The following is a 14,700-nucleotide window of genomic DNA, read 5'->3' on the forward strand; positions in this document are numbered from 1 at the left end:
AGCAAACGATAGGCCACCCAGGAGGTTTAGGGTCTACCAACCAACTCCTCATCCAGGGCAAATGAGCGAACTGTGTTTCTGACCTTCTACTTGAAAGATTTGGATAGGGACGGCAGTTAGCAGCATCAAATCTCATTAGCTAAGGTTCAAGGTCGGCATATAAAATTTCAAGTTGGTCCTGGACGCGGGGCAAAAGGGCGGGCTGTGATTCAGGCCTGAGGGATATGCCAGGGGCTGGCGCTGGGGCTGGGCTGCTTTTTCACGAGAGCAGAACTCCGGGGCCTTAGGCAGGCCGCAGAGTAGACCCTAGGACTCTGGCCCTGGCTCGTGCTGCAGGTGGAGGGTACGCCACCCTCCACCCACCCCCCATCCTCCCCCAGACTACTTACCTAGCCACTCTCACTCCGCCGCCCGCTGCCGTTGCTATAGCGCCGACGGCGTGTTGGGCGGCTGGCTGAGAGGAGCACGGGAAAAACATGGCGGGGCCCGTTGCCTCCTGGGAAATATAGTTCTCCCAGGTCCCCAGCCTGTAGGCTCGCTGCGTAGCGGACTACGCTCGCCCAGCTGTCGGACCTGGGAAATTCTTCTCCTGGAAACCCGAGGCGCTCGCGGGCGTTCCGCGGTGCATCCTGGGAGTGGTAGTTCTCTGGACTGCAGGGGAGAATGGCTCCGGGCGGGAGCAGGACGCTGAGAGAACTACATGCAGGAGGCGGGTCCAGGACGAGGGATCTACGCGGCTCGAGGTGGCGAAGGCGGCTTTAGTGGCAGCATGAAGCGCACCCCGACTGCCGAGGATCGAGAGCGTGAAGCTAAGGTATGTTGGACTCCCGGGGGCCTGGGGTTCTTCGTGAGCTGGGAGCTAGGGGCAGGGAACCGGAAGGGCCTGGTTTCATGGCGAGTGGTTGCACGGTATTAAGCCAAGGGATGACAGGGCCTTGTCAGCAAGGGACCTGGAGACATGGGGCGGGGGGTATGTTATAAATTCGTGCTGCTCAGGATGCAGGCCGAGTCCTGTTGGTTTGGATCAAAAGTGAGAATCAAGACAACCATTTCCTTGTCCTGCTTCTGTACCTATTCCTTGGTTAAATTTGTGGCCACCCTCGTGCCTCAGTTTACCGGACTCTCAGATGACTGTGATCATACCAGCTGTGTTTTCTATTCAATAATGGTCTCTGAGGACTGAGATTGGCTTAGACGAAATATCTGTGCGGTCAGATGTGTTTATTTGGCACAGTTGTCTCAGTGGCCTGTTGATACAATCTATGTCTTTCAGCACCGTGGATATGAATCTTTACATTGCTATCTGTGCTCTACCTTTGGTGTTCAGGTTCTGCTAGTTGCCATTTCCATGAGATGACAATAATAATGGCAATGATGAATTTTTTTTGGTTTTGTTTTTTAGCATTTATTGTGTGTCAGGCACTGTGTTAGGGTCATAATATTTATATTATTTTATATTACTATTGCAGCATATTGCAAGATAGATATTTTACAGATGGGAGTGTTAACAGTCTTTTTCACAAATGAAGAATTGTTTTCCTTTGCCTCATTTGGAAATTCAGGTCCTATTAATTTGTCTAAATATATTGGGAATATGTCCACTTTTTTCCTCATCTCCACTACCTTGGACCAAGCTACCATTATCTTTTTAATGGACTGTTGTAGTAGCCTCCTTATTGGACTATACTCACTCCACACCCTAACTTAACTCCGCTGCCACCTTCTCTCCCTTCCCCGAACAACCAGTCTCTTTTCCACACTGTAGAGTGTAATCCTTTCTAAGTGTGTATCTAATTATGTCCCTTTTCTCCGGCCTTACTCTGCCAACCACCTGTTTAAAATCTTCCATGGCTTTCTGTTGTCTTAGGATAAAGATAAAACTTCACATGGCCTAAAAGATCCTGCATGTGGCCCAGATCCCACTGGATACAAACCCTCTGGGCATAACACTCTGCTTTCTGCCTGCCTATCGACTACTTTAACCTTCTTAAAAGTCCCTCTTTTCTGTATTTCAGTTAGTCATAGGGCATTTGCACAAGCTCTATGATAGGCAGATATTGGCAGTGAGGATCAGTGTTAAATAAAATATACACAGTTCTTGCTTTTGTAGAAAGTGAGTCTGTCTTAAGGCAGTATACCTAAGGATTTAAAACATAAAATCTGCTCTATAATGACCTGAGTTATGGCAGCATTTCACAAGGGACCTGAAGTTTCCATGCTTGAATCAGCATGTGATGTGGGTAATATACTATAAAGATGGCACAAAGAGGGAGACCCTTCTGCATTATTCTACAAGAAACAATTAAACATCACCCATTGGCACCCATTGGCATGCCTTTCTCACCTTTCAGGTTTATTTTTAAAGTATTTCATTTATTCTGTAAAGATTTACTGAGCATATATCCCAATGCAATACATTGGGATTATAACTTTGGCTAAGATAGAATCCCTTCTCCAAAGGAGTTCTTATTCTATTGAAACCAGAGCCGTTGCCTGTGAGGTAGTTATTAATGTCACCTATATTTTGGAAATGTGGTAACTGAGGCTTGTAGAAGTTATGACTTGTCCAAGGACACTTGGTTGCTAGGTGGAACTAGCACTCAGAGCTAGGTCTTCTGACTCTAATTTCAAGGCTTTTTCCCATTTTATGCTTGTGAAACCTGTTGAGTTGATAGAGCAAGTTGTCTTCCTGTTTACTTTTAAGAATTTCTTCGCTCTTTATTTAAAATTTGTTTCCTTATGCAATGTTATTGATTAGGACGAAGTATAGGCAGTTTTACATCTTAAATATAAAATGTCCAATTACTCATCAATTATTTTCTCTTTTTCTAATCAACTTTATTGACATGTAATTTATATACAATAATTTGCAACCATTTATAGTGTACAATTCGATGAGTTTTGACAGATGTAGATACCTGCAAATCCACCACAATTGGCATAGAGAACATTTCTATCCCTTCTAAAAGTTTCTTTTTGTTCATTTATACTCAGTCTCTCCCTTCACCTTGGCCCCCTGAGTAGCCACTGATGCGTTTTCTGTCTCTATAGATGATTCTGTATTTTCTAGAATTTCATATAAATGGAAGCATACAGTATATATTCTTGGTTCTTTTTTCATTCAGCATAATGATTTTTGGATTTATCTAGGTTGTTGCAGATTATCAATAGTTTTTTTCCTTTTTATTACTGAGTAGTATTCCACTGTGTGGATATATCACATATTGTTTATTCATTCACCTGTTCCTGGACATCAGAATTGTTTCTGGTTTTGAACTATTGTGAAAAAAGCTTCTGTGGCCATTCATGTATAAGTCTTTCAGTTTTCATTTTTATTTGATAATACCCAAGAATGGAATTGCTGAGTTGTATGGGAGTTCTTTAACGTTACAGGAAACTGTTAAACAATTTTCCAGAGTGATTTTACCATTTACAGATTACCACAAGCTTGGTGGCTTAAAACAACAGAAATTTATTCTTTCAGGGTTCTGGAGAGCAGATGTCTGAAGTCAGGGTGTGGATGGGGCCACACTCCTTCTGAAGGCTCTAGGGGCGAATCCTTCCTTGCCTTTTCCAGCTTCTTGTGGCTCCTGTTGTTCTTTGACTTGTGGAAGCATAATTTCAATCTCTACTTCTATCTTCACATGGCCTTCCTTCCTATGTTTTTGTCTCCAGTCTACTTCTCCTTTCTTTTATGAGGATGTCAGTTATTAGATTTGGGTCTACCTTAAGCCTATAGGATCATTTTATCTTGAGATTCTCAAGATCTTCAACTTAATTACATCTTCAAGGAGCTTTTTTCCAAATAAGGTCACATTCATAGGTACCAGGGTTTTGGACTTCTACATATCTTTTTGGGGAACAATATTCAATCCAACTACACCATATTACATTCCCACCAAATGTGGGAATGTAAAATTAGAGTTCTACTTCGTATTCCTGTCAACACTTGGTATTGTCAGTCTTTTAAATTTTAGCCATTCTAAGTGGGTGTGTAGTGGTATCTCATTGTGATTTTAATTTGCGTTTCAGTGATGACTAATGAGGTTGCATATCTCTTTTTGTAAGCTTTATTGAGGTATAATTTACATACCATACATAAAATTCACCTGTTTTAACTGTATAATTCAGTAGTTGGTAGTATATTTACAGAGTTGTGTAACCATCATCACAATCTTATTTTAGGACATTTCCATCATCCCCCAAAGAAACCTTGTGTTCATTTGCAGTTATTTCCCAATTATATCCCCATCCGTAGGTAACCACTAATCTATTCTTTGTTCTCTAGATTTGCTTTTTCTGGACATTTTCACATAAGTGGAATCATGCAGTGTGTGGTCTTTTATGTTTGGCTGCTTTTACCCAGCATAGTGTTTTTGAGGTTCATTCATGTTGTAGCATGTATCAGTACTTTGTTCCTTTTTATTACATGGTAGATAGCATTCTAGTGTCTGGATATATAGTATTTTGTTTATCTGTTCACCAATTGATGGACATTTGTTTCAATTTTTTGGCTGTTATGAAAAATGTTAATATGAACATTTGCATACAAGTTTTTGTATGGATGTATATTTTCATTCCTCTTGGATAGACACCTAGGAGTGGAATTGCTGATAATATGTTAAATCTATGTTTGACATTTTAAGAAACTGCCAAACTATTTTCCAATGTGGCTGCACCATTTTATATTCCAGCTAGCAGTTTTGAGAGTTAGAATTTTGTCACATCCTTGTTACTGTCTGTCTTTTTAATTGTAGCCATCGTAGCAGGTGTGAAGTGGTATCTCATTGTGGTGTTGATTTGCATTTCTCTGATGAGTTATAATGTTTAGCATCTTCTCATGTGCTTATTGGACATATGTATATATATATCTTCATTTGTGAAGTTCCTGTTCAAAATCTTTGCTCATTTCTTTTTGTTGGATTATTTGTGTTCTTATTATTATTTTGTGAGTTCTTTATATTTTCTAGATATATGTCCTTTGTCAACTATATGTGTTGCAAATATTTCTCATTCTTTTGGTTTACTTAGGGGTTTTTAGTAAAGGTCCAATTTATCAATATTTATTTTTATGATTCATGCTTTTTGTATCATGTTTATGAAATCTTTATCCCAAAGTTATAAAGATCTCTCTCTTTTTTTTTTTTTGAAACAGAGTCTCACTCTGTCACCTGGGCTAGAGTGCCGTGGCATCTGCTTATCTCACAGTAACCTCAAACTCTTGGACTCAAGCAATTCTCTTGCCTCAGCCTCCCAAGTAGCTGGGACTACAGGAGTGGGCCACCATGCCCGGCTGATTTTTCTATTTTTAGTAGAGATGGGGTCTCGCTCTTGCTCAGGCTGGTCTCGAACTCCTGAGCTCAAGTGATCCTCCTGCCTCCGCCTCCCAGAGTGCTGGCATTACGGGCATGAGCCGCCATGCCCAGCCCTCTTGTTTGTTTTTTAAATTAAATGTTGTCAACCCCATAATGGATAATTACTTTTGGTTTTCCTTTTCTCTTTGAAATAACTTAGATTATATTTTCTTTCTTGTGATTGCTTATGCTGTAGATTTTTACACAGTTTCCAAGTTTGGAGGGTGATTAAGAAGGTTGGACCAAATATGTAGTTTTGCACAATAAATTTATGTATATAAATTTGTGTTAAAGCATAAGAGAGTACCACACTATATTCATGCATTTTTAAAATGAATATTTCTTATAAGGCATATAGTGGAATAGTCCAGATTAGTATTTGATGGCTTGAGTTAGAACCATGGCCTCTACCATTTCCTTGCTATTGGGATGGGGGGGGCGGAGTTCATACCCTGTTCCTCAGTTTCTCCAGCCAGAAAATGGACTCAAGAATAGCTGTTTCTGTGGGTTTCTTTGAGGACCCAATTTGATAAGTTCTGTCCACTATGCCGGGGGCAGAATGGGTATGGCCTTGATTAAGTTAGGTGGCCTGAGGGGCCCTCTGCTGGTGAGGGGCTGGCCCTGTGCATTTTTTCCAGATGATGTAATTTATTATTTTGAAATGATTTAAAACTTATAGAAGAGTTTCGAGAGTAGAACATAGAGCTCTCATAGACCTATTGTCCGGATGCACAAGTTAACATCTTGCTATGTTTGCTTTATTGTGCGTGCTTACTTGTGCGCATGCTCTCTCTCCCTCTTTCTCTATATATATGTACACACACACACACACACACACACATGCACACATATCAACCATTTTTTTTATGAACCATTACAGAGTAGGTTGGAGACATCAATTCTCTTTGCCTCTAAAGAGTTCAGCATGCGTTTCCTAAGAACATGGACATTCCCTTATGTATAAACACACTCAATTATCAATTTCAGAAGAAGTTAACGTTGATATAATACTATTATTTAATTCAAAGTCCATATTCAAATTTTGCTAATGTTCCTAATAATATCTTTTATAGCATTTTTTTTTTCCTGGTCCAGGTTCCAATCCAGGATCACACATAACCTTTAGTTGTTATATCTCTTTGGTTTCTTCTCATTTAATCTGATCCCCTTTAAATTTGTTCCTCATCCTTTCTTTGTCTTTGAAGACACCGATGTTTGTGATGAGTTCAGGCTATTTGTTTTGTGGAATGGCCTTGTGTTCTTTTTTTTTTTTTTAGACTGGGTCTTGCTTGTTGCTCAAGCTGGAATGCAGTGGCACAGTCATGGCTCACTGCAGCTTCAAACTCCTGAGCTCAAGCAATTGTCCTACCTCAGCCTCCTAAGTAGCTAGGACTACAGGCTCCTGCCATTGCACCAGGCTAGTTTTTTAATTTTTTGTAGAAACAGGGTTTCGCTCTGTTGCCCAGGTTGGCCTCAAACTCCTGTGCTCAAGCCATCCTTCTGCACTTTGGAGGAAAGATAGGGCCACTAGAAATCACAAATTTATAACCCCCATATTCATCCTGGTTGTAGACGTGTTTTATTTGGCCAAAAAAGACTGTTTGGATGTTTCATAATTATTTTATAATATTTAAAAGTTGAGGGATTTTACATAAAAATCTGGCTATCTGGCTCTCTTGAAAAACAGGAGTATCTGGCAACACTGGGCATCTATTTTCCTAACTAGAGTTGAATAGTGGCTGCTCCTTTAGGGTGGGAAGGTGCTTTCCATTTTGCCATAGTCCAGTTTTGCCCATTCAGTCACATAGTGGTGTAGGTTGTGGGGCTTTAGAAGCAGACTCTTAGAATCGAATTCTGCTCCATCACTTGTTTGAACAAGCAACTTAACTTCTCCGAGACTCAGTTTCTTCAACTGTAAAATTGGGGTGATATTTACGGTTGTGGTAGGGATTAAGTGAAAAAAATATATATTACCTTGAACATTCCTGGTATACCATAAAAATAAATGTTATGATCACCATCATCTCCTCCTCCTCCTCCTCTTCATCATCATCACCATCACCACCACCTCCACCACCACCAATCTGACCCCGGTAGATATTCAGGACATTTATTCTGTAAACTTATATTGAGTGTCTACTCAAGCAGGTTTTCTGAACTGGGGTTCCATTAACTTCTCCCTCATGCATCCAGAATGGCACTAGTTGTGTACCACCCTTCAGAAAATTGAGAAAATAGTCACTGAAACCACTGTGTTCTGGTCCTATGGAACTGGCTGTGTGTCCATGGAAGGTAGATAAGTAAGTACCAACACTAAAGTGGTGAGTTTTATCATGGGAGCTGGACATGGTGGCAAGAAAGATCTAACATGAGGTCATGAAATTCCTCCCTTAGGAAGATCTGCTTAAAGGTATAGTAGCCTTATGAAACGCCTAAGACTCCTTAAGAGGTTTTTTAGAAATATTAAAACTGTTTCATTTGTCATGAAATAAAAAGGTGTGGATGTTGAATTCCAAGTTAGCCTCAAAGATTCTTATGCTGGCTTAGGTTAGATCATCTTCTTTTAAAATATTAAAAATATAAATAGTTTATGTTTATTACTACAGTGATATATTTGATAGAGACATTTAATACTTTTAAGTAATGTACGTTTTTATCAGTGAAGGAAAATATCCAGAGTATATAAACTACCTGCTTTAAAAAACATCACTTACAAAATCTTCTGCTTTTGGTGATAGTTGTCCTAATATCATTTAACAAGGTAAACTTTAAGTGATAAAATTTATTGAGTTATAAAAGTAAAAACTGAATAAAATAAAGTTTGTTATTTATTAAATTTGTATGTACCCACTGGGTGTTTTTTATTTTATTTTATTTTATTTTTTGCAGTTTGGCATTTTAGGGAGGTCCTCAGAAGGTTCTGAATTATGTCACCAGTTTATCTAAACTGGAAACTAAATGTAGGACATTTTTGGTGGTAGGCCAATGACCGGAGGACTTAAAAAATTAAAACCTCACCTGACAGCCTCTACTTTATATTTTTCTTTCTTCCCAAAATCCATTTTTATTTTTTGCTTAAACTTTCCTCCAGTGTATGGGTCAACCTTTAATCACTGTTTTGTAGGTTTGATTGTTTTTTGTAAATATTAATAGAAAGGTTAGTGTATTTGGTTATAGTTTCCAAACCACTTTAAATAACGTACCTTCCTTGAAAATTAACTAGGTAAACCACTGAGTAACAGTGAGTTCTTGTTACTTTCCGTTATTTCCAGGTCTATTTCTTAACCCTCCTAGTGTTAGTTTTGAAAACTAAATTAGCCATTCAGAAAAAAGTCTTAGACACTTTGAGCAAATTGTAGCTTCCTGGAAGACAGCATTTGTGTCTAACTCATTCTTTCATCCCTGCAATATACTTGACAGAATGTCTTCCACATAGGAGATGTTAGTAAGTATCTGTTGAAGAAAGATTGAATGGTTGAGAGCCTCCTGCATCTGATATATGATACATATGACCCGTAATAGTTATGATACTGGCTCCCTGCCTGTTGATTAGATTTATTGTGGCTGAGTTTAGCGATACAGGTTTTGGCATTTAGATTATATGCTACAAAAAAGTAGAAACCATGTTTTTTTTTAGTTTTGTCGTTCGTCATTTTATCCCTAGCACTTAAGATTTTGCCAGTCACTTAGTAGATATTCCATACTTGTCAAGTGAATGAATTTCCAAGAGCATTACTTATTATTCGTTAGTAGGCTTTCTGATAGTGAGAGATGGAACTGGAACCTGAAAGAAATAATAGAAAATGGTTAGGTACTTTATGGATTTTAAATTACTTAACATACTACAAGTATGGGCATTAATTTTGAGAAACAGAACTCTTCTGTTCAATACATGCTGTAGCAACTATCAGCAATTGCTTTCTAAGTTTAAAGTGCTAGTTTACTCTCAGGGTTTAGTGTATTTTGTTGTTGTTGTTAGTTTATTATGGTAGATTTCTTGATAAAGTTATATTTAAAGTGTGACTTTCTAACTTATAGAAAAAAAGAACTTTATAGTAAAGATGGTATTTTTGGAGCCTTAAAGAAAAGGTACAGTTCAGAGTAGATGAATTTGGAGTTCTGCTAAGCTCGTTCATTTAATCTTCTGTTATAAATTGATTTTAAATTATTTTATAAAATTGTCTTACTGGCTTACAATTTTATTCTATAAAATTGTTTCACATTGTAAGCTGGAAGGAATCTTGGGACTATTGGGTTGGGTCAGAATGTGTTGAGATGAAGATTTGCATTGACAGGGACTTGTTTCCAAATATTTGTCTTTGGTATAATATTTATAAGCCAGGACGTTTCAAAGCTAAACCTTGACTAGGTGCTGTAGGCTTCCATTTAAAAAAAATTTTATTTTATTATGGTAAGAGCATTTAACATGAGATCTCCCCACTTTACACATTTTTAAGCATACAATTCAGTATTGTTAACTTTAGTCACAATGTTGTATAGCAGATCTCTAGCACTTACTCGTCTTGAATAACTGAACCTTTATGTCCCTTGATTAGCCCTCTCCTGTTTTGTGCCTCTCTGCCGGCCCCTGGTAATCACCATTCTAACTCTCTGATTCTGTGAATTTGACTATTAGGCTTACATTGTTGTTTGTGCTACATCTGCCCTGTTGCTATGCTTATCATTTGTTTGCTCTGTAGTTTTGGAAATGACCTGCCTGCAAAGTGACCATGCCTTCCCTAATGTTTAAGAGCTGCCATATGGATAAGGGACAGTTGAAACCTTTACAACTGGTAGTAGAAACCAAGTAGAAAACTCAGTTTGAGGAACCAAATTACGTTGCAGCTGGTCTGAGGAAGAGATCTGGTGCCAGAGCATGAGTGTTTTCCTAACTGTTTGTGATCAGAAAATTCAGAGCTCTGATTTCTGCATTAGCCCTAAGTCTGCCCTTTGGCACCTTCATTTAGTGACTGGATCATTCAAGGCTGAGGCTCAAGGGCGAGCATTTCCCCAATAATAATATAAAATGGGCTGATGTTGCAACCTTAACTCACTCTGCAGAATTGGGCATGATTAAAGTCTCAAGGCTGCACTAATATGGATTTTCTATTTCTATGTACAGCAGTCCATTATCTCACTGTTCTTCAGTTTGCCATTTTTTGAAAACAAAGATGGAAAATTCTGCTGCTGATTTTTTTTTTTCTGTCAGCAAGAATGTTCTGCTTTTTTTTTTTTTTTTTTTTTTGCTTGAGAATATGAGAATAGCACTGGGCAAATGAATGCAAATGTTACGGTTTATGTGGACTCCAGCCTGTTGTCATGTCAATCTTGTTATTTAGGTAAATAGTGTGCAATTTTTTGCGGAATCAGCAGCCAGTATGCTGTGAGCAATTTTTGTTTTAGTCACATTATTGGCTGGTAACACTATTAATGAGACAAAAATTGGGAAATAGTAGTCATTTTTCTCATAAAACATGATCCTTGTATTGGAACCACAGCCAGGCAGAGGGGTTGCATATGCAGACTGAAAGGGAGGAAAGGATGAGTAGCCAGTGTTCCCAGCTTTTAAAATCATCAGACCCCTGCTGCTTAAATTGCCCCAGCTGTTAATGCTGGAACCATTACAGTAATGGACTCAGCAAATGAAGGAGAACGAAGACACGCACACTTTATTACCAGAGGGGCAATTTTCTCTTCATCTGTAATAGCAGCGGTGCTTCATATTGATCAGACCATCAAGATACTAATCCTCTGTAAAATTACTTGTTATAACTGAAAATGTGTTAATCCAAATCAGTCTGTGTCCTGACTGTCTACTTACTATTGAATACAGACTATTAGATGCTTTATATTTCATGATTTAAAAGCTTTGCCCTGAAAATGGTTGGCGTTTCCCTTGCTCGCAACACTGAGTGCTTAATCTTAGCAATAGCCCAGGGTTGTCTTTTTGTTTTAAACAGAACATCACCCACTTAATTAAGGAGTGAGTGTCTGTCTTGCTGTCTGAGTTATGCCGGTGTTTTATGTTCCTCTGGATTTATTAAGCATCTTGTTTTACATTCAGTCTGTGGTTTGTGCTGTAAATAAAAATAGGCCCATCTTGCACATATTAGAAATTTGCAGGTAGCAAATGTCAATAAGTACCAGGGATATAAGGTTCTTTGATTTATATTTCAGGCACCAGGTTGTGCTTTGTCGATTGAACCCATAGGCAGGATGCATCCTGGTGTCTTCTGTGTAGCAGATGTGTTTTTGCATTGTTGTCTGAGAAAGTTTATGGTTATTTCTGCATCCTTGGTTCAGTAGATTGCTTTTTAGACAATGAGGCATATCCACTCCCCACCGCCTTGTGTTTTCTGAGAAATGACTACAGCTAGACATTATTATATTATAAGAAGACCTGTTAAAAACTGATTTCTGTCTTCCTTAATATTTAGAATTTTAGGAACTTCATAAAATTTCAATTTTTAAAAATTATAGTCTCTTTCCACATATCTTATATGTTTATTTGTGTATAGATTCAGATGCCCTCTTGGCAATATTTTTATTTGTTATATTATTGCTCAAAGCATTTATGTGGCATTCTCTGTAGAGTTCACTCAGAAATACTTAATTAGTACTCTTTGTGTACCAGGACTTATGTTAGGGGTGGGGGACTCTTAAGGATGAGGAAGGTATAATCTTTGCCATTGAGGACCTTAGTTTAATAGAAAGATAGGCATGTAAACAAATAATTACAATAATGTGGTATAGTAAATGCTAAAATCCACTGTGAATGTAGTTCTGGGCAGTGCCAGTTATGGGCATATTAGTTAAAATCAGCCTCATTACTTTTTCTTGTTGTGTTACCAAAAGTAAATAATAGTTCTCATTCAACACTGCTATCTGTCTCTGCATTTACTTTTCTTTTATAATCTTCAGAAAGTTATATAATTTTATTCAATTAGGCACTATTTATTACTTTTTGTAAAATACTTGCATTACTGTTTTTGGTTACTATTGCAAATGAGATATTTGAAAATTATGTTTTTTAACTGACACATAAGAGAGCTTTTTATGTGTGTGCTATTTTTGTAATTGGCCACAGTACAGAACCTATCCTTATGATTTTAATAAATTTTGGATGATTTTCTTGGGTTTTCTAGGTGTGGACCAGGCAGATAATCTAATCACCTGCAAATATAATTTGTTCTTTCCCTTTTTAGTAGTTATACTCACCTCTCTTTTTTTCTTGTGTTATTACATTGTCTGGAACCTCTCAAAGGTAGTGGTTATAGCAGATAGCCATGCCTTTAAAATGATACTTTGGGATTCTAGCATTAAGTATAGTGATAATCGTTGGCAATTATCTTTGATTCTTAGTTTACTTTTTTTTTTTTTTTCCAGGGACTGAGGTTGAATTTTTATTAAATTTTTTGGGATATCTATTTAGATGGTAATGTCTTTACTTCTACTGATAAGAATGTAATCTGTTAATAGGCTTTCTAATAATGGTTCCTTGGGGTAAATCCTACTTGGTTACATTATATTGGTCTCTTAACATATTGCTGAACTCAACTTTTTAATATTTCAATTAGGAAAGTAAGATGGGTCTGTAGCAGTGATTGTTATGGAAATTTTAGGGTGGTATGGGGGGTAGGGCAAGGGGGAGTATATGAAACTTCAGGTGGGGCATATATTGGTCATTATGATTTCTCAGAAAGAAAGACTTAAAAATTTATTGGCATGACATTGAACACAGTTTTGTCTGGTTTACTAGCATAGAATTATGTATAGTTTTATAATGGAAAAAATGTCCTATTCACTTTTTATATATTCTTTTCAATTACAATTTTCTGTATTTGTGTCTTCTCTTTAAAGATTGATTTTATTTGCTAATAGTCTATTTTTTTAAAACTACCTCTTAAATTTGTTTATGTTCTACCTTTATTTTTATTGTTTCCTTTTTCCTGCTTTGATTGAGCTTCTTTTGCTAACTTCTGGAGATGAATACTTAGTTCATTTTCATTCTTTTTTGTTTAATATGACAAGCATTTCAAAATCTTAAAATAATTTTCTCTTTTGTGTTCCTTTAGCAATTTTTGGATGTTTTTATAGCCGTTATCACTCAGTTTTGTAGTGATTTTTTTTCAGTCTCTTTTTCCCTCATTAATTTTACTGACTGTATTTTATTTATTTTGTACATCAGTATGTGCAGAGTCTTGAACACAGTAGGCACTAGAGTAATGTTTGTTGAGTGAATACCATGAATATCCACACCGCCACCACCCCCTCACTCCACACAGGTAATAAGTAGCCTGCTGTAGTGGGAGCTAAATATCTAGTCTCACATATATCAGTTACTAGACATTACCTTGAATGAGTCCTTCAATCTCTGTGATGTTTCATCAGTAAAATGGAGTTAATTTTTTATTTTTTTATTCTTTTGAGACAGGGTCTCACTCTGTTGCCCAGGCTGGAGTGCCGTGGCGTTATCGTAGCTCACTGCAGCTTCAAACTCCTGGGCTCAAGTGATCCTCCTGCCACAGCCTCCTGAGTAGCTTAGATTTCAGGTGCTTGCCACTGTGCCCAGCTAATTTTTAAATTTTTTGTAGAGACAAGGTCTTGCTATGTTGCCCAGGCTGGGCTTGAACTCCTGGCTTCAAGTGATCCTCCCACCTTGGCCTTCCAAAGTGCTAGGATTACGGGTGTGAGCCACTGTGCTAAGCTGGATAGGGTTGATGGTTAATTTCCCTCCATGCTCCATCTGACATGTTATCAACAAGATAATAAATGTAAAAGAATGATAAACACTAACAATGTTATATAGATATAAATATGATTTAAAATAGTGGGATTTTAGTATTCTTGTCTTATCCATTGCTCCACCCCAACCTCCATGTAGAAATCATTGTGTTCTTTGGAGCAGAAACTTAAAAAAAATATATATATATGTGTGTGTGTGTGTGTGTGTGTGTATATATATCTTGTGTCCTCTAAAATATCTAGCACAAAACTTTACTGACAGATATGCAATAAATATTTGTTAATTGGATGTTTTCTGAGACCCACTTTTCAAACTGATCCTTAAGTAGAGTAAGACCTAGGAGCCCTGCCATGTTGCTGTTCCCAGTTTACTAGGGGTGACCTAGAGAGCTATATTGGCACACAGTGAAATGCACATGTGTAGCTTCAGGGCATAAACCTTTTGGTGCAATCTCATTTTGCATTCTTCCCAAAGTACAGGCCAATAAACTAGTGTAATTGATATAAATTGATAAAAAATTATAAAATTGGAAATCCTTTTTCATTTTTGTAGGTGTTAGAGCAGCTATATTTTATTTTACTCTCATTTGGAGGAAAAATA

At 37.6% G+C, this 14,700-nt stretch overlaps 2 protein-coding genes across 3 annotated transcripts in view; one reads left to right on the forward strand and one right to left on the reverse strand.

The window, feature by feature from the left end:
- Positions 1-448, reverse strand: part of RPGRIP1L (RPGRIP1 like) — a 95,005-nt gene extending 94,557 nt beyond the window's left edge. Inside the window, exon 1 of the mRNA XM_069456291.1 lies at positions 390-448. The gene's annotated coding sequence lies outside the window, so the exon portion shown is untranslated. The remainder of the gene's footprint in view (positions 1-389) is intronic.
- Positions 449-738: 290 nt separating this feature from the next.
- Positions 739-14,700, forward strand: part of FTO (FTO alpha-ketoglutarate dependent dioxygenase) — a 353,424-nt gene continuing 339,462 nt past the window's right edge. For both annotated transcript variants that reach the window (XM_069456646.1, XM_069456647.1), the window contains exon 1: positions 739-814. In XM_069456646.1, coding sequence (XP_069312747.1) covers positions 770-814 — 45 coding nt within the window. In that variant the 5' untranslated portion in view covers positions 739-769. The remainder of the gene's footprint in view (positions 815-14,700) is intronic.

The sequence above is a fragment of the Eulemur rufifrons genome, chromosome 23 (genome assembly GCF_041146395.1).
Source record: "Eulemur rufifrons isolate Redbay chromosome 23, OSU_ERuf_1, whole genome shotgun sequence".
In the NCBI taxonomy this organism is placed as follows: Eukaryota; Metazoa; Chordata; class Mammalia; order Primates; family Lemuridae; genus Eulemur; species Eulemur rufifrons.